Source organism: Liolophura sinensis, chromosome 8 (genome assembly GCF_032854445.1).
Source record: "Liolophura sinensis isolate JHLJ2023 chromosome 8, CUHK_Ljap_v2, whole genome shotgun sequence".
Lineage (NCBI taxonomy): Eukaryota > Metazoa > Mollusca > Polyplacophora > Chitonida > Chitonidae > Liolophura > Liolophura sinensis.
In genome coordinates, this window is record NC_088302.1 from 21,746,684 (window position 1) to 21,769,773 (window position 23,090).

General features: G+C 38.8%; 1 protein-coding gene across 1 annotated transcript in view; it reads left to right on the forward strand.

The window, feature by feature from the left end:
* LOC135473308 (heat shock protein 75 kDa, mitochondrial-like) overlaps positions 1-23,090 on the forward strand; it is a 57,089-nt gene that overhangs the window by 12,836 nt on the left and 21,163 nt on the right. Inside the window, 9 exon segments of the mRNA XM_064753155.1 lie at positions 14,497-14,579; positions 16,147-16,296; positions 16,904-16,975; positions 18,621-18,686; positions 18,688-18,782; positions 19,576-19,685; positions 20,776-20,849; positions 22,235-22,397; positions 22,958-23,071. Of these exon segments, the coding sequence (XP_064609225.1) occupies positions 14,497-14,579; positions 16,147-16,296; positions 16,904-16,975; positions 18,621-18,686; positions 18,688-18,782; positions 19,576-19,685; positions 20,776-20,849; positions 22,235-22,397; positions 22,958-23,071 (927 nt within the window).

Consider the following 23,090-nt stretch of genomic DNA (forward strand, 5'->3'; position numbering starts at 1 on the left):
CCGGTTTCTCATAACACTTGTTGAAATTAATGAACTGTTACATGTATACCTAAAAAGCATGCTGGAAGCTTTTCATCCACACCATATCAAAATTATCCGCTCTCAAGAGTTAACCATGTTCATGTTGGCAACATTCCAAGTATGATGTAACACGTACACTTTGCCTCAGGACTGTATAAACTGACAGGCTTGATGTTAGTTGAATTAAAGAAATTGCTTCTGCCTCGGGTCATACTGACTCTACCTACCATTAGTTATTGTGCCCTGCCCCGTCAATTTCCCTTTATTTATATAATGCGAGCATTAAAGCTGATTTTGCTTGTTACAAACATTTTTTTACTGTCGTGTATGTTTGTACATAAGTTATCAAATTGCGGTTACAGAGCGGAGTGCTGCATGTGAGAGCTCCATAAATTTGGCAAAACTTTTGATTTGATACTCTTAATTCTTTGTATTTGTTTTTTGGAACTTGCGGTTTAAATTGAAGTTGCCATAGCGATGAGGGTGACTGGGGAGAAACATAACGAATCAATAGCATGAGTAATTACCCTAGGTGACTTTTGGTAACATGTTAACAAGGGGAAGAATAATGAAATTTAAAAAAAACAAAAAACACCACACTGGCATTCAAGTGATCTGGGCTCAGGCAGTTTTGCAGAATTGGAGGGGCAGCGAAGGAAAGAGAGAGAGACAGAGGACGGAGTAGCCGCCAGCGCCTTCAGGCAGACTTCTGCTGTCCTGGTATGCTATACTGGCCAATTAATAAGAAAAGGAATATGGTGGTGCAGACATGGCGAATGTCTCCTCACACTAATAATTAGAGTGAGGAGAAATTTGTGTGTTTTTGTCCCGATCGGAGACATTCTCTGAAATTGCACCCAGCATTAATGACGGCAAGGCATTCTGGGTAATTGGGAGTAAACTTGAGGCCGATCAATCTTTCGGAACAAAGATTAGTGGGTCTGATAAAACCTTGATGAGACTCCAGCCCAGGCCCAATAATTTCATTTTACTTTCATTGACAATTTTTTGCCTCTTCTTAAGGCATCCCCCATGATGAATTGTCCAATCAGCCGACCAATGGGCGAGTTTTTTTTTTCCTTTTTCTTGGAGCTGGCTCGCTTTCTCGTCCATCTCGCTTTACGACACAGAATCAAGAGATCGGGCTTTATGGAGGTCAGAATAGATGGGGTCCTTACCCAGCAAAATGCTAGCCTCCAAAAGACAGTGCTGTTTTCCAAGCTGGCTTACCATCTATTTTAGGCATGCAATGTGCTCCTGTTTTGTAAAGTGAGCCTAAATAAACCATTCAACCGGATCAGTATGGAGTTGTTTTTCACAGTGTGTGTTTTGTCACATTTATATGATTATTTATGATGCCTAGTTATATGAAATTTCCTGTCTGTTTATTTGACTCTGTTTATGTTCTGAAAATATCAAACAAGGACAGTCTACGGTTGCATTGGCAACTTATTGATAATATTAAGTATTATATGTGATATATGTAATAATAGGTCTATATGATAATACATTATAGTCTTCTTTTATGTTAAGATATGATATCACTATTGACTGCATGGTATATCTAATAAGTCTATTAAAAATAAACTGTGGTAAAAAAAATTTTTTTTCTGTTTGTACATGTGTGATAATATATCTTTGTGATAATGGGTCTTTGTTGTTTATTAAGATACATGTATATGGTCTGTAAGATAATAAGTGATAAAAAATCTATATGATGGTATGAGATTGTGATAATTTACATTCATTTCAAAAGCATTGAAAGACATTCATTGAAAGTCACATATATGCCATGTTTCAGTATTTCCTCAAAGCTTTATTTGCAATATCTTGAGATATCCAGGTACTTTTGGTTTTGTATTATGCTAAGGTAATTTGACGGATCGGCAAGATCAAAGACATATACTACATGTATTATTGTGGGCAGGCATGAATAGGAATATAATGTATATATTGTATATTATAGACTACAAATAAATTTAAAAAAAAAAAGTAGCAAAGAAAAAAAAACCAACAAAGACATCAACCAAAGATGTACAGATAGTGCATGCTAAAGGATGGGATATCAGGTATTGTGAGCTGGAGAGAAGTGATGTATATCATTTGTTTTTTTTATACCGAAATACAGGGTACTTGTTCAATTAGGGCTTTAAATCACTGTATTTGTACACTGATAAGGAGGCTAGCCATTGTCCGGTTGTTTACATGACAAATAAGGCACGCAAGGGGAGCTAACTGCTGTAGAATAAGCGCACATAATGGCTGGATATCATGTCTTGTGGAATATCATGTGACAGTGCATTGACCAATGGAAAGCAAGAATCACTCTATACGGTATAATAATAAAAAGATTTGATTGGATTTAAGGACTTTGGTGAATGTTCAGTTAATGGCTTTACACCCCGTGAGCAATATTTTAGCCGTGTGTATAATTATGGGTGCATATACGTCTGTATGCTCCGTTGTTACTGTGTGTGTAAAACCCAGATACTTGTTCTTGTCTTGCCATTGGGGCCAGCCATGTTACAATAATATTGGTATATTTGTGTTCAGTAATGCGTGGAACATATTTCTGTGAGCTGTTTGAAAAGTTCTTAATGGACTCTCTTTTTTTTTTTAACTGCCATTTTAATAGGTGCATGTGAACCCAAGTGTCCAGATAAGGTAAATAAGGAGGTCAAAGACAGTGTCTTTAGTGAAGCAGAATTTTAACAAAATACATGTACTGTGTTTGCTTAAGTGTGATGGGATAGATAATGTCGTCAGACTATTCTTGTGTACATGTACATCCATTGCATTTATTGAATCAAATCCCACCAATCAAATGCAAAAATGTAAAACAAAATATACACTGTATCAGTAGTTTTAATACCTTGTGACAAATTGGATGAGCTGACCAACACAAAACTTTGTAAATGTGGCCTTGCTCATTACAAGATGAAGGTAATTTGTTGTGTTTTGTAACGATGCTAGGAAAGCATGTAAAGTTTTCTCTCTTGGGCAGGGTTTTGAGGCTGGGCTCGTCATCCGGCGCCATGGCGATGATGGATGAACAGGGGTCGTTGGGAGTCGCACAATTTGACTTCTGTTATGCGTAAAGTTTTTATCGGCTTTCCTTCATCGCACTCGCACGATCTGTACCGATTTTCATGCTCACTTGTAAAACAAAAGAGTTGCTTCTCACACTAATACACTTGTCTGAAATGAAATCACGTTTTCTGGCCTGATCATAAGATTTCAGGTTTTATGGGACAGATTTGCTTGAATTCTAATCTGTCATGTTGAATTGAGTTGAATTTAGAATCTGTCAAAATCTCCTCTATAACCTTTAACCTTACTGTGGGAATTGTAAAATTTGAACTTTTTAACTTCCAAACTTCTTTTCAGTTCTTTTAGTAGTGCCCAGTTTATAATAAAAGTTTGAATACTAGTTCTCATTTCATAGGACACTGTGCATTGCCCATTTCAAATTTCTGGAAATATTAATTTTAAATATTTAATAAATTAGAACTTGATTTCATACTGGCTTGTATCAGATGTTGATGATCTAGCTACATCTAGCTAACACAAAGAATAATCTGAGATTTTTCATGAGGACCCGTCAAACGGCTGGCAGGTGCACCTTAACACCATTTTATTGAAGTCAAATGTTCATTTCCTAACTCATCATTATGATGTCACAAAGAAAGAAGGATGTTGTATTAGAAACTAATCGGATATTGTCAGATTGCAGACGTTGCACTGCAATCATTTCAAGAGGTGACAATGGCTCGAGGTTCTGCTTGACACTAGTAGAGCTAACTCACAGGTTTAAAAAATATTCCGTCTTCTCGTGGAATTAGTCAAACGGGCTTGATTTTTCTTGATTGCACAATGAAATACTATTCTATCTTACTGTTAGGTCTACCTTAGTTTTCCCAGATATTAATTGTGAATCATTTTTGGAAATTGTTAGATATTATCAAGGGCCTTTACGGACTACTTCAGCTAAGGAATTGGTCTCATCGCGGACGCTTGGTCTTTGGCCATTGAGGTTGCAGACTTGAGTCCATCTTTCTTAGGAGATTTATAAGGTGTGCTTGCCCAGAGGCTGTGGTTTACGTTGGGCATTCTGTTTTTATTTTTTTTATGTACTATTAAGACATAAATTTGGATTATCGATAAAGGTGTAAAATAAAAATGGTGGCTTGAACCGGTTTGTTTTGGTTTTCCTGTACACATGAAACTGATCACAGTTGCTTAACTCAAAAATTCTTGAATATGGCATTTGACATAATTCAAATAAAATGAATAATTGCTGCAATTAAAAATGAGAAATCCCATTGAGCCCTTTGAATGTAATCTTCACTACAGCTATCATAATGTGCTACATATGTGAATGACTTGTCTAAAGTTATTGGATACAGAATTAGTAATGACAAACAGTTTTATGGCATATAGATTTTGGATAAGTGCCGTCCTGCTTTGGTTACGGACCAATCCATCTCCGGGAGCATCGTACGGAGAGGCGAGCATGCGCCAGCCGATGCTGACCCAAACTCACCCCCGGCTCCGCTGACTACTGAACTGTGGAATACATTCTGAATGGTCGACTGGATTTTTCATCTGTAAGCAATGAACTTTGAAATTTTGGTTGTTCTGCTTGTTGGAGACGAGGACAAGGCATGGGGACAGAGTGACCAACGGGATGTGGACCTTGACAAACTCCAGTATTAATGGCTCCTCCATAATTCTTCCCCTGGCAGACTATTGGAAAAAGAGGACTGGTTATGTCAATAAATGGATGACCCTGTGTAATTAGGAGGTCAGAATTCTCACTGTACCACCAGAGATCTGTAGCTCGCAAACCTACGGACAGCATCTTATTATGGTGTCTTGAGCCATTTTTCTGCAATATTGCCAAAGTGGCATTAAGCCATAGAATCATTCATTCCTTCGTTAAGGGAGCAGAAGAGATGTTGCGTCTTGTGATGGTGTAAATGTACCGGTACATGATATAAGAAAGTAGTGAATGGTTTTATAACCTGGTTGGTACAGGTACATCTAATGTGTACAGATGAAAGGGTGATTAACTAGAAGAAATAGACACTTCCCGGAGATATTAGACTCAGAATCACATCTGACGCTGGAGTCTCCAAATGTCTGACCTGGAGCTATCGGACATGGGTTGATCGAGATGAAAAGTACACTTCATGAAATTCTTTTTGTTGGCTATTCATCCCTGGTTGAATTTCATTAAACTTAAGCAGTTTACTGGTGACAATTACCATGAGTCCGTTACAATTGTTTTCTTTAACCATCCTTTCTGTCGGTTATTATGTATTGTTTAGTTTTGAGATCTTTCAGAGCTAAACCTGTGTGAAGTGGACAGTGATCACTAGTCTGACTGAAGAGTAAAGCATGGTAACAGAAAAGACTTTTGAGTGATAAAGCCCAGCATGCATTGCACATGTAAAAATTTTTTTGTAGAAAAGGGACTTTTGAGTGCTTGGGGGTTTAACGTTGTACTTAACAATTTTTCAATCATATGACGATGAAGGAATCCTTAGAGTGCATGTAATATTCCTCCTTGTTGCAGGATGCACTTCCATCGCTCTTTTATCTCGTGCTGCTTTACTGAGAAGCCGCTCCCGAAGCGGAAGATCTTCCAACTGTGCTGTCTGAACCGGTAGGGATTTTTGATTTTAGCAAAAAAAGATGCACAAAATTTACTTGAGTCAGGTGACAAGAATTCCTGAGTCTGGAAAACTGGATCAAAAGATTCAGCTTGTTTGATTTTTGGCAACTAAAAATCCAGAACTCAAAAGAACCGGACACCAATTTGTGATCTGGATCTTGAAGGATTGCTGTCATCTACATCAACCAATCAGTGACCAGGGAAATGTCACAAGATTGCAGGCAGAAAATTGTCTACCAATGATGCTACACAGTTTTCTTATTTCTTTTTTTTTTTTGACTGTGACATGACTTTGAAAGTATCATGTGATCATCTTAATTTATGCTGGTATATGATATCATTGAACCACGGGATCTGAAAATCCTATTGTTGATAGCATATGTCCCAGGTGAGCTAGGCTTTACAAGTATACATGTAGCTGACCCTGCATAAGAAAAGTTTAGACAGTGTTGTAGAAGTAGTAGTTTCTGGATCAAGTAAATAGGTTGTGTGGTCATAAATGTGAGCTTTTGCATTTAAAGAATGAGGTAAAAAGTTTGAAGAATAAGGTTGTATTCAAACCACATCTACTCTCAGTTGATCTTTCACTGGCTTATCTTGATAACGGCTCAATAACTTTCTGTTGGGAAAAGAACACGCAAATTTTATAATGACAATAAGGAAGAGAGAGAGAAGGAGAGAGAGAGAGAGAAAAAAAAAAGTGGTTGAAGTTTTCCCTAAACGTTTGTTCACACGAAACCATGTTTTTAATCTTAGCCTTCTCTTGGAGAGAATGCATAACTTTGTGGCTAGTTATTTTGCAGAGTGCATTGTTGTTGATTAAGTTTATGTAAGGTGATGCTGTTAAGATGAGTGTAGGGGGTGATAAGCCTCTGAGACTCTCTCTTGATTTACATGGACGGGAAGAGCCGTGCTTTCCCAGGGGCCCCATTTGGGGTTTGTTTGTATGAAAAATTCATCTCCTGGGCCGATACAGAGGCTGATACCATAGTCACATTGTCTGTGTTAGGGCTTGATTGATTTCGCAGACTGGCCGCTGAAGGGCCCGAATTACTACGTATATGTATGATTAGTGGGAGATTTCGCCAGCTTCAGAGAATTCATTTTCACCATTACTTAATATCAGATGAAAGAAAATCAATTGTAGCTAGCAAGAAAGACTTGTTTGGCAGAAAAATTTTTAAACCCCTAACAATAAAGCGGCTTTAGTGTCTGATGGAATGAGACAAAAGCCCAGTGTAAGCAGCTTTGCATGCAGCTCGAGATCCAGAGAGTTGGTACAAACTTGACGTGGCTAACTGGCAAGAGGGTCTAGTGGAGTGGGGCGGATAGGTGTGGGCATACTAGTGGTTAATTAACACTAATTGGGGATGGGGAAAGATTGGGTGGTAGGAGTGAGGGAGAGATTCGAAGAGGGAATGAATATACATCTGGGAAAGGAATGAATTTGTTATATCAAGTAATGGAGTTCCCTAATTCATTTCATAAGATTTATGTTATTTAGGGAATGAGCTATTATGCGAGGGAGGGGATTTGTCTTGTCATATGGACCAGAATAAAAACAAAACAAAACAAGAATGGTCTTGGCAGGTCTGGATTCAATAATGACATTTTCTGGGACAGATATGCTGTTGACTTAGCTGCGATTAGTGTCAGCTTACATGAAGGTAACAGACCGCAGGCAGGTTTTCATAAATCATGTACATTGGTTATGCTGATCTAATGCACCAGCCTTCACACAACACCAGCATCACACCCCCCACCCCTCACATCCCCCACCCCTTATCCTGTATTTGAATATATATTTCATTTGTGGTTAGTGTGTTAGTGCAGCCCTGTGACCAGGGAGCCTCTCACCAATGTGATTGCTTTGAGTTCTAGTCCAGGCCTTGTTGGCTCCCTTTTCTTTTGTACATGGGAAGGATTGGCAGCAACCCCCCAGGCTTTTCTTCCACCATAATGCTGGCAACTGTTCAAGTGTTGTATAATTAAAATAGCGTTTGGTTGGTGTAAAACTAAAATCAAATAAATAAATCAGTTTTTCCTTTGTAGTCTAAATTATGAAATTTAGGATGGCAGCCAAAGTGAGAAGTAGTACGTTTATTTGGCATCGTACATGTAAAATTGTCTGATGGTTGTGCTTTTTTTTGCCTAGAACGTGGAATAAGTGTTGGTCAACGTGTACTTGTGCTGAACACTAAGGAATAGTGAAAGCTTGGACTCATATGGTGGATGCTCCAGGTCAGTTATCTGAAGAAATCATCTAGGATCTCGAGTTTTGCATTCATTCAGTAATTCCTCTGGGTTGCCCTGGCATCTGGTCGTAAAAATCGGCAAAGAAGTTTTTAATTTGTGAGTCACATCAGAGAGGAGTTTGTCGTGTCCTCCTGACAGCTCCAGGACTGATTAAGATCATGATCTGGTATGTTGTATATGCCGGGCACCATTGATGCAGGAGTGCCATCTATATGCGCCATATAGCCCCAGTCTGCTCAAAACTCTACTCGGGATTGCTTTGTGATCGGGGATAATTGTGTATTTGTTTACACCTGGGAAGAAGCTCTTTGTAATGATGGATGAATCGTCTGCATGACTGCTCTGCGAGAATGCTGAACACAACAGTTGCGCTCAAATTTAATTCTGTTCGCATCGATGTAGTTTTTGCCGTCTGAAGCGGCTGTGGGAAGCGCCGTGTGACATAGTAGTGCCCCCTGTGGGGAATAAGTTTGCGTGCCTGTTTAGCATCAGCCGGCGTATTGTCAGGAAAGCTCTGCACCCTTTGCGACCTCAAGGAACAATGGACTTGTCTTGGAAAGTGAAATGTAAATTGACTTCTGGCTTTTTGGAAGGTGTCCAGTATATCTATCTGAATTTTCTTGTCGACATTTTTTCCCTGAAGTTTTTCAAACTTAAAAGAAATCAACCCCTCATCTTATATATATTGAGTGCTTTGTTAGAGAGTGCTATGTAGCCTTGCGTAGTATTTCTGCCAGGGACCTAGCCAGTGTGTTGCTTTTGTCAGGGTCCTAGTATGGTGTGGTGTTTTCAGGGACTTTGCCAGGTGTGGAATTTTGTCAGGGACATAGCCAGGTGCGGTGCTTTTGTCAAGGACGTAGCCAGATATGGTGTTCTTGTCAGGGAGGTAGCCAGGTGTGTTTTTTTTTTGTCAAGGATGTAGCCAGGTACGGTGTTTTTGTCAGGGAGGTAGCCAGGTGTAGTGTATTTGTCAGGGACGTAGCAAGATGTGGTGCTTTTGTCAGGGACGTAGCAAGATGTGGTGCTTTTGTCAAGGACCTAGACTGGTGTGGTGCCTTTTCAGGGACCTAGCCAGGTGTGGTGCCTTTTCATGGACCTAGTATGGTGTGGTGTTTTTGTCAGGGACCTGGTATTGTGTGGTGTTTTTGTCAGGGACCTAGCCAGTTGTAGTGCCTTTTCAGGGACCTAATATGGTGTGGTGTTTTTGTCAGGGACCTAATATGGTGTGGTGTTTTTGTCAGGGTCCTAATATGGTGTGGTGTTTTTGTCAGGGACCTAGCCAGGTGTGGTACATTAATTTTTGTCAGGGACATTCCAGATGTAGTACTTGTCAATGACTTATATACCTACTGTATATAAGCCAGGTGTGGTTTTCTTGCAGAATTTGACGGTCTTCCATAAGCCTGGTCGATAATTTATAAGACAAAGTCTTAACATGAAACAGCATTATGAGGAAACAAATAAATGAACGAAGTGTCAACCTGTCCAGGTACTGTTCATTTAGCAATTAGTAAATTGTTACTTAGTCTGCTGTTTTAGTACTGATGAAAGCTCTGGAGGGTACCTCATAAGCAAAAGTACCAGCAGGGCCGTTATGTGGCAAGGGAGACAAGGTGTCATCTGGCCTCACGGGGTAATCCAATCAGGGTGACACCCCTCCCCACAGATGGCTTCAAATCGGATGAAAGACGACTATGATTTAATAGCCATGGCTGACTTGAATGCTAGGAGCGCGTAATGACTGGCTGACAACTCGATATCGCCAGGCAGAATATGACCAGAAACTTGAGGGGAGCAGAACATGGCAGCTTCACCCGATTCCGCTGCTTACTTTGTCAGGGATAATTCCCATTGTGTCATTAGCTTGGCATAACGAGCATATTGATATGTGCCTGATTCAGACGTTTATCTTTTTGCGTGCCGCCCCAGAAAAAAAGCTGGCTTGATTTCTCTGTGGTATTGCTAATTTAATTCTGCTTAAAGGAATATCATAATAGTGTCTCCAGTCTAAGGCTGCCAGGATAGAAAAGACCCAGCTCGTATGAAAATCTTGGTGCGACGCTAGACGATGAATAAAATCCAATCTGACAGGGTTTTACACATGCCACACAATAGGGCATTCTGTCGACTGGGTTAGGGAAAGCCGACAGTCCGTTGGAGGACGGGGGTTCAAGTTTGTGTAAGGCTTGGCTTCAGAGTTTATTAAAAGTCTCTTGAGATAGCTTTCCAGATGAGGACAAATTTTTACTAATCACATGATGTCAGTTCTCATTTGTCCATTACAGCTTTTTCACCAATCACAAACTTTTCCCAGTGAAGTGGAATCCAGTAAAGCGCGTACCTTAAAACAGATTAATACCCTTAACTGGTTCTGTGCTTTTGTTGAATTGTTGTACAGGGAATGCACTTAAAATGGACACTTGCACTTCATTGTTCACACCATGCCTGTGACAGCATGGCAAAGCTGACAGTCTGTACATCTTCCCTATTTTCAATTTACACATGTGTAGTTTGACGGCTGTTGTAAAGACAATGTCAACTGCCTGTGTAGATTGTTGACCTGCTTCTCTTTTGTTCCTTGCGAAAGACAGATTTTTGAATGAATTTATGTTACCCTAGCATGTGCCAGCAGCCTCCAGTTTGCAAATCCTTAGCTATGTGGACTTTAGACATGTAAGATATGGTATTAAAATAGGCCCTGAAATGAGCTTTCAGGAACATATTTGAAGTCATCAGTTTATAAGATAGTTGTGCATATGTTGGAGTATGTATTTTTGATGAAAAGAACTTCAAAAGTTTATTGCTATCACTTTGAAACCACAGAGAACAATTGTGAGGACATGGTGTTCATACCTGTACAGAACTTTTGTGAAATACAGAAGTTTATGGATCTGAACAAATTTTTTTTGAAGTTTTGAAGTATATAGCGGCAGAGAACGTTTAATCTATATAAAACATTTGAGAATTTACAATGTACATGTAATATGAACTGTGTACAGAGCATAAATTGCTAAGCAACAAAATGGGCATTTTGCAGTGAAGCCATAAAGTTTATGCTACCTAAGCCATGAAGTTTATGCTACCAAAGACATAAAGTTTATGCTACCCAAACCATACAGTAGATGCTACCAAAACCATACAGTAGATGCTACCAAAGCCATAAAGCTGATGCTACCAAAGCCATAATGTGTATGCTGCCAAAGCCATAAAGTTTATGCTTCCAAAGCCATACAGTAGATGCTACCAAAGCCATTAAGTTTACACTACCAAAACCATAAAGTTTATGCTACCAAAGCCATAAAGTTTATGCTACCAAAGCCATTAAGTTTATGCTACCAAAACCATACAGTAGATGCTACCAAAGCCATAAAGTTTATGCTACCAAAGCCATAAAGGTTATGCTACCAAAACCATACAATAGATGCTACCAAAGCCATAAAGTTGATGCTATCAAAGCTAAAGAGTTTATGCTCCCAAAACCATACAGTAGATACTACCAAAGCCATAAAGCTGATACTACCAAAGCCATAACATGTATGCTGCCAAAGCCATAAAGTTGATGCTACCAAAGCCATAAAGTTTATGCTTCCAAAGCCATACAGTAGATGCTACCAAAGCCATAAAGTTGATGGTACCAAAACCATAAAGTTTATGCTACCAAAGCCATAAAGGTTATGCTACCAAAACCATACAGTATATGCGGCAGATGGAGAGGAGAATTTGTGAATGCATGAAATCCCTCACAGTGTGTAGCTGTGAAGCACTTCAGTATGATGATCATGCAGTGTGCTTTGAGTAATGATGATCACATAGTTCTTGTTCATCGTTCCGGCAATTTGGCGGTGTCAAATCTCTTTCCCAGGTAATAAACTATGTGCAACATCATTACAGAGTTCTGAAGGTTGAAGAGTGAAGTCTGTGTTGATTGTTGTTTATTTACATGTATCTTTAATAAAAACAAAAAATTACTGAAAAAATTATGGACAAATAGGTCAACAGAGTGATTTTATGAAGTGGAATGAATTGCATTAAACAGCTATATACGAGTCAGAAAAATTAAACTCTTTGCACTTAAACTTGTAGGTTCAACATTAGATCTACATGTTCATGTAAATATACAAGAACATTTGTAAAATTGAATGTGTTAATTTTACATGTACTTTTAATTGTGTCCCGCATTGTTATATTTAGAAAGGATTGTGATATAAACACATGATTCTGTGTTTTACATATGTCATGTAGAGAACGTGGTTGTATCATTTATATTACTGCGTGTGATTTTTTCCTTATATTTATATTGTAAATTGGTTTTCCATGTTTTTCATTTATTTTTTCTACATTAATTGCATTAATCTGACAGGTGGAAAATGTCATCTTTAAGGCAGTACTTTGTGTTGGAACATATTTAAATATAGTATTGTATACATACCATCATATATTTTTTAGTATTTATTATACTATATATATTATTAGTATTTATTTTCTACTCATATCTAATTCTTTTCATCATAATTCAGTTGAAATATTAAGAAGTCTAAGAATTGTGGCCGCCATAATCATTCTATACACATTTAATTTTGTTTGTGTTTGATGTCCACTTTTACCTTTTTGAGCATGGTTTATTTACTTGCGCTCTCACAATAGATATCTTTCTATAGAAGCCTCCTACAAATACTTGTGGATTATCGGCCTGTTTGTCTCAAGCAAAGTACATGTGCAACAAACTCGTCTGGAGCTCTAAACGGAATTAAGACAAAAATGTCCTTGCCGTGATTGGATTAAGCGTCCCACCGCTCAGATTGTTACTGGGTAAACAGTTAGCCCTAGGGCTGGCCATTTCCGCCTTTCTTCCTTCTCACTTAACTTTATTGGCACCAGTTGTTACCGGTACTTGTTGGAAGCTTGATTAAGCGGGCGGAAAACGAGGTTAGTTTAAGACCGCTGTTGGCCAGTTATTAATCACCCTATTTTTTTTTCATTATTCTCCACCACAGCTTGGTTCATTTATTAATTCTGGCCGGGGAAAGACGACTGCTCGCACTGAGAGAAAGAGAGAGACGAGATCCCCGAGCCAAATTGCTTCTAGATCTGGAGAAATAATAAAATTTCCTCTAGCAGAAAATGCTTAATTTTATCTCTGCTTTCTCGGAGCTTGGTCAAGAGAAAAAGCGGCCGAGTGTTGTTTATAAGAGTGTTTAAACTGTGAGGAGAAAGCAGTGTGACAGAGAGCTATGATTGGGTCAGGTCTCTCTCTCGATGCTCCTTACTACGCTCCAGCGCCGCGCTTGTCTCAACGACAACGACCAGATTATCAATATTATGTAAAACAGAGCAACGGGCGATGAGTGACAGCCTCAAATCTCCGAAGCCTACTGCGATGTTCTTGTGAACATTCTGCGTTGGTTTACGAAGGAATCTTTAGATTATCACCTCCTCAGAGGCGAACACTGATCTAATGAATTGTTATCATTATCATGGGATAAAGGCTGGCAGAGCTGTAATTGAAAACAGACTGTGAACAGTAAACATTGTAAACATTTGTATATGTTTGCATTTCAGAGAACATCGCATAATCTGTATATTTGCAACTCCTATGGAGTTCTGTTTTGAAATAAGAGTATTTGCGTGAAAATCTTTAAGTGGAATTTGTGGCACTGGCTGTTGAGAAATGAGTTAATAAGGTGATATTTGAGAAAGGGAAGGTTAAGTGCTGGCTATCAGTGGGGGGGGGGGGGGGGTAGTTACATTATCACACACCAGTTTTATCCTCCCAGGACTCAGGGATGGGGCCACATCGCTGACACCTGTCACTTCAAGGCTGGTGGAAAAAAAAACTCTTGTCAGTTGTATATTAGTTTATAACAAAACCATTACAATTCTTTGACACAAATGGGAACTCTTAATGGGAGGAAAAGATAACAAAATTTGATCTGTACATTTTTGTTTACAGTGTAGGTGGAGAGAACTGGAAACAGATATAGACGCTTTTATTCTGTACCGTAATATAGGCATTATATATGTAGATACTTGTAGGTGTCTCATCAGCTATCAATAAACTTAACCTAGCTAGTCAGGAACAAAACATTTTGCTAAAATGTAATACTATTCATCTATTTGGGGGCATTTTAGTTTTCTTCCAGAATCTATTCCTGTTGATAAGAAGGGGAAATGGAAGAACTGAATGTAGCAAATAAATAAATTAGAATGCATGAAAGTTTAATGAAATAACACTGTAATGTGTGGGTATTGAGTGTCTTGTTAAACGAAAGATTATATTTAAGTGTACATAGCATAATTTATAAGATGACCTGTACACTATGATGTTAAATCTGTGGCGTGTGTAATGTATTTAGTTTCTTGCTGATACACATACAGAACGCTTGACTTGTTTCATTTGGTGGTAAAATTTTGAATTCTGCTTTTTTAACAGTTTATGTGGCAAAACCTGTGCTATTTATCAATTTTGCTTTCAGTTTTCAGACTTTCGCTATAAACCAAACAGACTTAGTAGAGTTTTTTTTTTGTTTTTTTGTTTGTTTTAGGCCCCTCTGATGAGCGCGAGTTCCAGGCAGAAACTCGTCAGCTGCTGGATATTGTCGCCAGGTCCCTGTATTCAGAGAAGGAGGTACAGTACTCTGTGGGCGTTTGACCGTTTGACCGTCAGGGTTATGGTTTTGTTATCTTGACCTGTGCACGTATCTGTAATAAACATGAACGTTATAAGGGTGACCACTATTGCCAAGTCAGTGTGCCATGCCACTTTAATGTTAGGAGCCATTTCTACTTGGAAACTACAGTCACTACACTTACGAACCACTGCCATTTCACTTACAAACCACTGCCATTTCACTTACAAACCACTGCCATTTCACTTACAAGTGTAATGGCAGTGGTTTGCAGCAATTCCAGATAAATGCCACTATCATTTTACCTAAAAAAAACCTGTCATTTCTACACACAAACCACTGCATTTCCATTTCAAACTAGAATTTTACTTAAAACTGGATTTCCACTTGCATGTACAAACCAAAACATTTTCACTTACAAATCACTGTAATTCCACTTAAAGCATGTCCAAACTATTTCATTTCCACCGTGCAAACCGCTTAAATTCTGCTTATTATCTACTGCATTTCCACTTGCAAACCACCCCATTCCAGTTACTAACTGGAGCAATTTCGCTGTACATTTAAAAGTCACTGTCATTCCGCTTACAAACAAAATTGCATTTCCACTTTTAAGCTACTCCCAGGCAAGTGAGACAGATATATGACATTTCTAAGACAGAATTTTGAGCTTGTATATGTAATCTGTCAGGGAAGTCTGTTCATTCCCAAAGGAACTAAACTCTTGCAGTTATAGATTGCTTATTACAACCCTGCTACATGGTGCAGGTTGATGTCAAGTTTTGAATATCAGTGGGAAATGACAAAATGTTATTGCACTCTAATCGCCTTTTTGAAACTTCATAGACTATGCATGTGTCCCTTGAGTCAGTTGTCTAAGGCTTTGCAAATGATGAATTATGAAAAAGGATTGGCTTTTTGGAGAGTTTTTTTTTGTGTCGAAATTAAGATACTGGTTGTCAAATTGTATTATTGACTAGACTGATAGATTGAGTGGTATAAAAAGAATACTTCGTTTTACCTACTATGTTGTAAGATATAGGTTTCATCCAAAGATTTTGACTGAGTCACATGAAGCGCCTGTATTGTCTTTCTTCGCACTCACCATAAGTGGTCAGCCAGGTGTCAGTATTCTGCGATCTGCGTGAAGGAAGTGCGTCATGTCTGGTGTCTCCAGCTTGTACTGTATGCTGATAATATCATAATATGACAGCATTGAAGTTGGTCTTCTGCAAGACAACACTCTGACTGTATGATCAAAACGCTGCATATATTGCAATTGATTAACATATAGCTATTGATGTAAAGAATAAGGTAGAGTATGTGGAAAGGTCTGTCAGCAACCTGCAGATGATGGTGGGTTTACCCCCGGCTCTGCCCGGTTTCCTGCCAGCATAATATATATATACATAATTGTATAAGTGAAATATTTTTGAGTACGGCGTAAAACACGAATCAAATAAATAAATAAGGATAGAAGTATGAACGAATGAATAATTTATGGCCTTAGAAAAATGAACGTGCTTGTACAGATACACGTATAAATGTACGCACATATTATTGTAGGTTTTTATACGAGAGTTGATCTCCAACTCCAGTGATGCCCTAGAGAAGTTACGTTACCTACAGCTGACAGGGTCAGAGGTCACAGAAGCAGACACTCCCCTGGAAATCCACATCGCCACAAATGAGGAGAAGAAAACTTTCACAGTTCAGGTAATACAGGACTTTGGCGTGTCAATCACTGCATTCTTTTCATGAGTTTGTGTATAAAATGTGATGACAATTACTGCACTTTGAGTATTTCTAGACCAGCGACATTTAATATCTTTTAAAATTACTGCATATTTTTTGCCTAATTCTGTTTAAGCCATGGTGCTATAGTGGGCATGTAATTTGCTACTATTTAAGCATTTACATGAACAGTTTGGAATAAATCCCTGACTGAGGTAACTTGACAAGAGGCCGTATTTCACGGGTTACGTGTAACCATTTGCCATCTATCACGCTGTCCTCACTCTGGTTTTCTCTTTATGCGGTAGTCTGTCATATTGCTGGTTTAATTTTGTGCTCTGTTCGTGGGAAGGTCTGCCAGTAACCTGCAGATGTTTCTGGGTTTCCCCCGGGTTCTGTTTGGTTTCCTCTCATCATAATGCTCGTCACGGTCGTATAAGTGAAATATTCTTCAATACAACATAAAAGACCAATCCTATAAATAATTTTGTGCCTAATGGAATGCACTGGTTTCCATCACACTGAAAATGGAAACTTGCTACATTGGTTCTTGTTAGTTTGAAATATACCGTTTTGCCACCTTCTTCAGGACACAGGTGTGGGCATGACTAAGGAGGAACTGATTGAGAACCTGGGTACAATCGCACGATCAGGATCAAAGGTTTGTAACCCAGACCTCAACCATTAAAGGCAAAAGAGAACACTAAAATGAAGCATATATCAAATGAAAGAGCATGAAACAGTGCAGAGGAAAATAGTTTCGTTTCACAAAGTGCATTGAGCACTACATTCACCTGATCACCATAGCCATATACTACCTACAATACTGGTTGCCATGGAAGCCAGGTAACTACCATAACTATATACTACCTACCGTACTGGTTGCCATGGAAGACAGGTTACTACCATAGCTATATACTACCTACAATACTGGTTGCCATGGAAGCCAGGTAACTACCATAACTATACACTACCTACCGTACTGGTTGCCATGGAAGACCGGTAACTACCATAGCTATATACTACCTACAGTATAAGACAGGTAACTATAGCTGTATACTACCTACAGTACTGGTTGCCATGGAAGCCAGGTAACTATCATAGCTATATACTACCTACAATACTGGATGCCATGGAAACCAGGTAACTACCATAGCTATATACTACCTACAATACTGGTTGCCATGGAAGACGGGTAACTACCATAGCTATATACTACCTACAATACTGGTTGCCATGGAAGACAGGTACATGTAGCTTATGTGAGCTTTGTGAAACAGCCCCGGTTCTTCGGTGGTTTGTGGTCACCCAGAAGGTATCAGCAAGGAAATTGTAACTTCCTCGCTTGATGTTCAGCATGAAGGGGATAGTGCAACAACAAGTTGGCCCATATCAGTATAATGGCTCGGGCGGGGCGGCTTCCTTGCCTTCAGTAAGTCGTCTCACTGAAGCAGCACTAGATAAAAGAGTGGTGGAAATCCGTCCTGCAACAAGGCAGCATATTACGTGCACTGTAAGGATTCCTTCGTGGTCATATGACTGAAAAATTGTTGAGTACGACATTAATCCCCAAGCACTCACTCACTCACTCATATCATGTATAGCTTGCTAAGTTAGAAGTTGCTGTGTAACAGTGAGAATATCTGTGTGAGGTTTGCAGGTCTTGCACCTTACCTGTGAAACTTATCATGCTCTGTCTAAACAGACAGACAACAATCAAATTTCTATTGAAAATGGTAATAGAACTGAATGATGCAATAAACCTTGATTGATTTTTACTGCAACACTCCATTAAGCTTGGCTATAAAGGTTGTGGTTAAATTGACACATGGGAGGCAACTCTAGTAGATAAGGGTACTTATTGAGAGTTACCTCCCTTATTCCTCACTTCTGTGTCCGCATGCAAACCTACATGAGAGGTAAAGCAAATACATTTTAGCATTGAAATGAGAATTCTTTGTCTTAGAATTAGCATATGTAATAGTTATTAGGAAGTCTTGTACTGAAGAAACTCATTATATCTTTTGATTCAATTACTTGAATCAGAAATGAGTACTGCAGAAATTCTGGTTAAAAATTTAAAAAATTAAAGAATACAACAACTTGTGGTTCTTGAAATCAGTGAGATGAGGGGAATTTTGACTGGCAAAATACTGTGCATGTTCCTAAACAGTTAAAAAATGATGGTTTTGAAATATGTTAAAAATGAACAGATAGTCATGTGATACCAGGATTGTATACTTACATATTGTGCACTATTGTTTTATCTGCTGAGAAACTTGCCTTCCTTGTTGCCATGACTACAGGCTTTTGTGGAACAGCTGACTGAGAAGTCTGACATAGGCAGTAATCTGATTGGTCAGTTTGGAGTGGGGGTTTTACTCTAGCTTCATGGTTGGTCAGAAGGTAGAAGTGTTCACACGTTCTCACAAGCCAGATGCCACAGGATTCAAGTGGACCTCTGATGGGTGAGTAGCAACATAACTCCTACAAAACAAAAATAAATAAAAGGAAGAAGAACAACAATTTCACCCCACTGGAGCTGTCTGTTATTATTACTGTTATGAATCATCGTTCCAGTTCACAGGTTTGGATGACTCATCTACATGTGGGCGGGTTTTGAATTTTAAAATCTTTAGCGCTCAAACAAATGTTGGTCAAAATGTGTGTCAAATGAATGCACATCATGTCATTAATGTGAAACACTAATGTCAAATGGTTTGGTGAAGGAGAGACCTCTGTTGGCTGAGTGATGCAAGGTGTTCTCTGTAACACAGGCTGTTGACTGTTATTAAGGTTACACTGTGTAACCCATCACCCACTTAGTCGGGTATGACCTTCTGTCTGGATGTTAGTCAGATACACGTACCTAGTGAAATACGGTGGTTAGATCCATCACAGGGCCATACCTAAAACAAAAAATGATCTGTGGTTCTGGTCCCAAAGTTTAAAGTTGTGATCGTTCATTACAAAATTGCAAATCAGAATGATGCTCACAAAAAACAAAAAGAAATTTGTATGAACACTAAACTTATTATTGGTATACCACCATATTTTTGTTAAAATTACTTGCTAGTTTTAACACAACTTGATTAGTTTTGACACCCATTAGTTTGGGCACCCAAACATTTTCCCTAAACCCTTATAGTGAAAATAAATAGAATTACTTTCAGTGTATACCTCTTGAGGCACACCAAATTGAGGGGTGAAATTTTGGTATATATCCAAGGTTGAGACCATGGTTGTTTTTCTGTGTTACAGTACAGGGAAGTACGAGGTCTCAGAGGCTGAGGGTGTACAGCGGGGAACTAAGATTGTGATACACCTTAAGGGGGACTGTTATGACTACGCCAAGGAAGAACTCGTCAAAGGTAGACTTCTAGTATTAATTCTGCAGCCCAGGAATCATGCAGTTGTCTTAAGCTTAGACTAGACATGTGGTATTATTCTAGAGTTTAGATTTAACTCTTAAATGTTGAATTTAAATGCTGATTTTCCATTTGATCACTAAAGTTAAAAACAACTCTTAGTACTGAAATAAAAATTCCTAAGGTAAGTTACAGTTTTCAGTAGAGCGGTCACTGATTTCAAGGTAAAACCAAGTCTGACTGAAGTACATGGCCGATTTATGCTCCTGGGGCCTGGCAAAAAGTTTTCAGTTCTATCCAAAACAAACAAAATTCTGATATATTTTAATTAAGTGCAAACTTGCATTGCAGAAATTTATAGTGTATTAACAACCTCAGTGTCTCTGTGACAGTATTATCCAATCAGTGCTCCTTCACGCTTCAGTGCGGTTCCAAATCTTGGACCCAGATTCCCCAATTGTGCTTGGGTAACCTTAACTTTAGTGCAGATACTGGCACTATAGATCAAATTGAAGGGTTGCCCTGATGTTTTAACCTTTTTGCTGTCACACGCACTGTCATGATACTGAGACTGTCAGTTGTTGTAAAATTAGAGCCTTTACTTTAAATTTTTAGACACTGTAAAGTATCAGTTGTGCTGAAATAAACTTGAAACATCACAGAACAGTTATCCATGAAATATTTAGAAGAATGGCTGAATTTAGGACATTTACTTTCAGTAGAAAATAATTGAACAGTTGAAAATCTTGATTTCACCATTGCTGTCAAACAGTCAATCTTGATGATTATGACACATGAGAGTATGTCTCTAAAGATGAACCAATCAGAGTGGAGTTCTCTCTTTTATCAACCAATCAAATCTCCCATCTGTTTGATTCAGTGAGTCTAAAAGCAGCTGTCATTTATTTCGGAAAATTGTGGTCCTATGGGGTATGATTGCCATGAGTTTCCCATATATATATATATATATATATATATATATATATATATATATAGATATAAAGGGTAATAGAACAATTTGCTCCAACTATGTTACAAACTGAAATTGTGGTGTGCAAATGATGTTATAATTTTGACTGTTTTCCTTACACAGGTATCGTACAAAAGTACAGTAATTTTGTGGGTGTTCCAATCTACCTGAATGGAAAGCGTGCCAATATTTTACAGGTAAGTTTACTTCCCAATATTGTCAATCAAGTAAGGTTTTAAGTTTAGCAGGCTAAAACATTTGTGCAATTGGCAGAAAGACGCAGTTTTGAAAGAAGTTGAAGCTTTCAATATAGAAGTGCTACTTTTGTTTTATTGTTTATGTGAGTTGTCACTACCAACATAGTTTGTTCTTTTACCACTGTGTCTCCTTTTGGCGGGCCAGTTTTAGGGTCATGATATGTGTGATGCTGCCTCACTGGAAAGCCATGCCAAAAACATCAGACTGGACACCATTCACACTATAGCGACTCCAGGATGACTTGTACATGCACATGTATGTGTCCTAGCCAATCATGCATCAAAAAAGTGGACTGTCCAGGTCTGGTTCCTCTATAGGTTTAACCCGGATCTCCTGAAAATGTGGATGGTCTGTTGGTATCAGAGACGAGAAATGTAAGCTGTAAACTGCAGTTTAGTGGAGTGTGGTGGGGGAGGGGGAGACGGTAGTGGTTAAGATGCTTGTCTTTTAGGTTCAGTTTTAGTACTGTCAGTGGACAGGGAGTTGGTAGATACCCTCCATTCTCACTGTTCATGTATACATCTAACTCATTAGCGAATCAGGGGCCTCCGTGGCTCTGTCGGTTAGCGCGCTAGCGCAGTGTAATGACCCAGGAGTCTCTCACCAATGCGGTCGCTGTGAGTTCAAGTCCAGCTCACACTGGCTTCCTCTACGGCCGTAAGTGGGAAGATCTGTCAGCAACCTGCGAATGGTCGTGGGTTTCCCCAGGGATGTGCCCGGTTTCCACCCACCATAATGCTGGCTGCTGTCGTATAAATGAAATATTCTTGAGTACGGCGTAAAACACCAATCAAATAAATCAAATCAATCATTAGCGAATCCAATTCTTTACCAATGTTATGTTTATATCTGTGTGTCTTTATTTGGAAAGTGTCAACAGCTTGCAAAAGGCTGATGGCTTTCTTCTGACATTCCAGTCCGTGACCCACAATAATGATCGTCGTCATGTAGGTGAAAAATTATGAGTATGGTGTTAAGTAATAATCATAAAAAAAAAATATGGATATGTAGGTAAATAAAGAATATTCTACACTGATATTATGAATATTTTTCCAGTGAGAGGTGAAAATGATTATCATTTCCACCTTTCACGAGAAAAATATTTATGATATTTATCCATCGCTGTGGAATATTCTATTTATTTTTTATATTTTGAATATATTATTTGTTTCTTTTTGACATCACGGCGTTTGGGTGTGTGATAACAAAGTTGATATCTGACTCTAGCGAGTGAGATGTCATTTTTATTAGTCTGACAGAAATCCTGACATTTCACCTGTATATAAACGATAAATATGTTGTGTGATGCTGCTTCTGTTGACAGGCCCTCTGGATGCTTGACCCCAAGGATGTCACGGAGGAGATGCATGAAGACTTTTACAAGTTTATCGGAAATGCCTACGACAAACCACGCTACCACTTCCATTACAAGACCGACGCGCCCCTCAACATCAGGGCGCTTTTCTACGTCCCCGAGTATAAACCAAGTAAGTCAAGCACCTGTCACCCATGTCTTTTGTGTACTTACCTGAAGGAGCTAATGTGGCCAAGTGGTTAGCATGCTAATACAACACAGTAACCTTTAAAGCTTGTCACCAATGCTGTAGCTGTGAGTTGAAGTCCATGTCATGCTGGCTTCCTCATCGGTCATACATGAGAAGGTCTTCCAGAAACCTGTGAATGGTTGCGCGTTCTCAGTTTCCTCCAAAGATAACACTGGCCCCCAGTCATACGAATAAAATATCTTTGGCTACGGCGTAAAACACCGGTCAAGTAAGTACGTGTATTTGTCTGAATGGGCACTGTAAACTGTTTGACTGAAATTAGCGAATGTGTCTTTGCGAGGGAAAAGAAGGTCGAAACTCAAAACTTTGTTAAATTATTAGAGTTCATGAGGATGCTTCACATGAAACTGCATGTATTTAAGGGTTGTGCCTGAATGGATGTGGTCTGTGAAGTTTCACAGCCTGAAGATGATTTGAATTGTGAAGGTGAGACCCACCAGTTAAAAAAACCCTCACCATATGTGTTTTGATTATTGTTTCAGCGTTGTTTGATATGAGTCGAGAGACAGATGTGAACATAACATTGTATAGTCGCAAAGTGATGATCATGTCTAAGGCCAATAACATATTACCCAAGTGGATGCGCTTTATGAAAGGTAAGTAATTGTTGTCCGT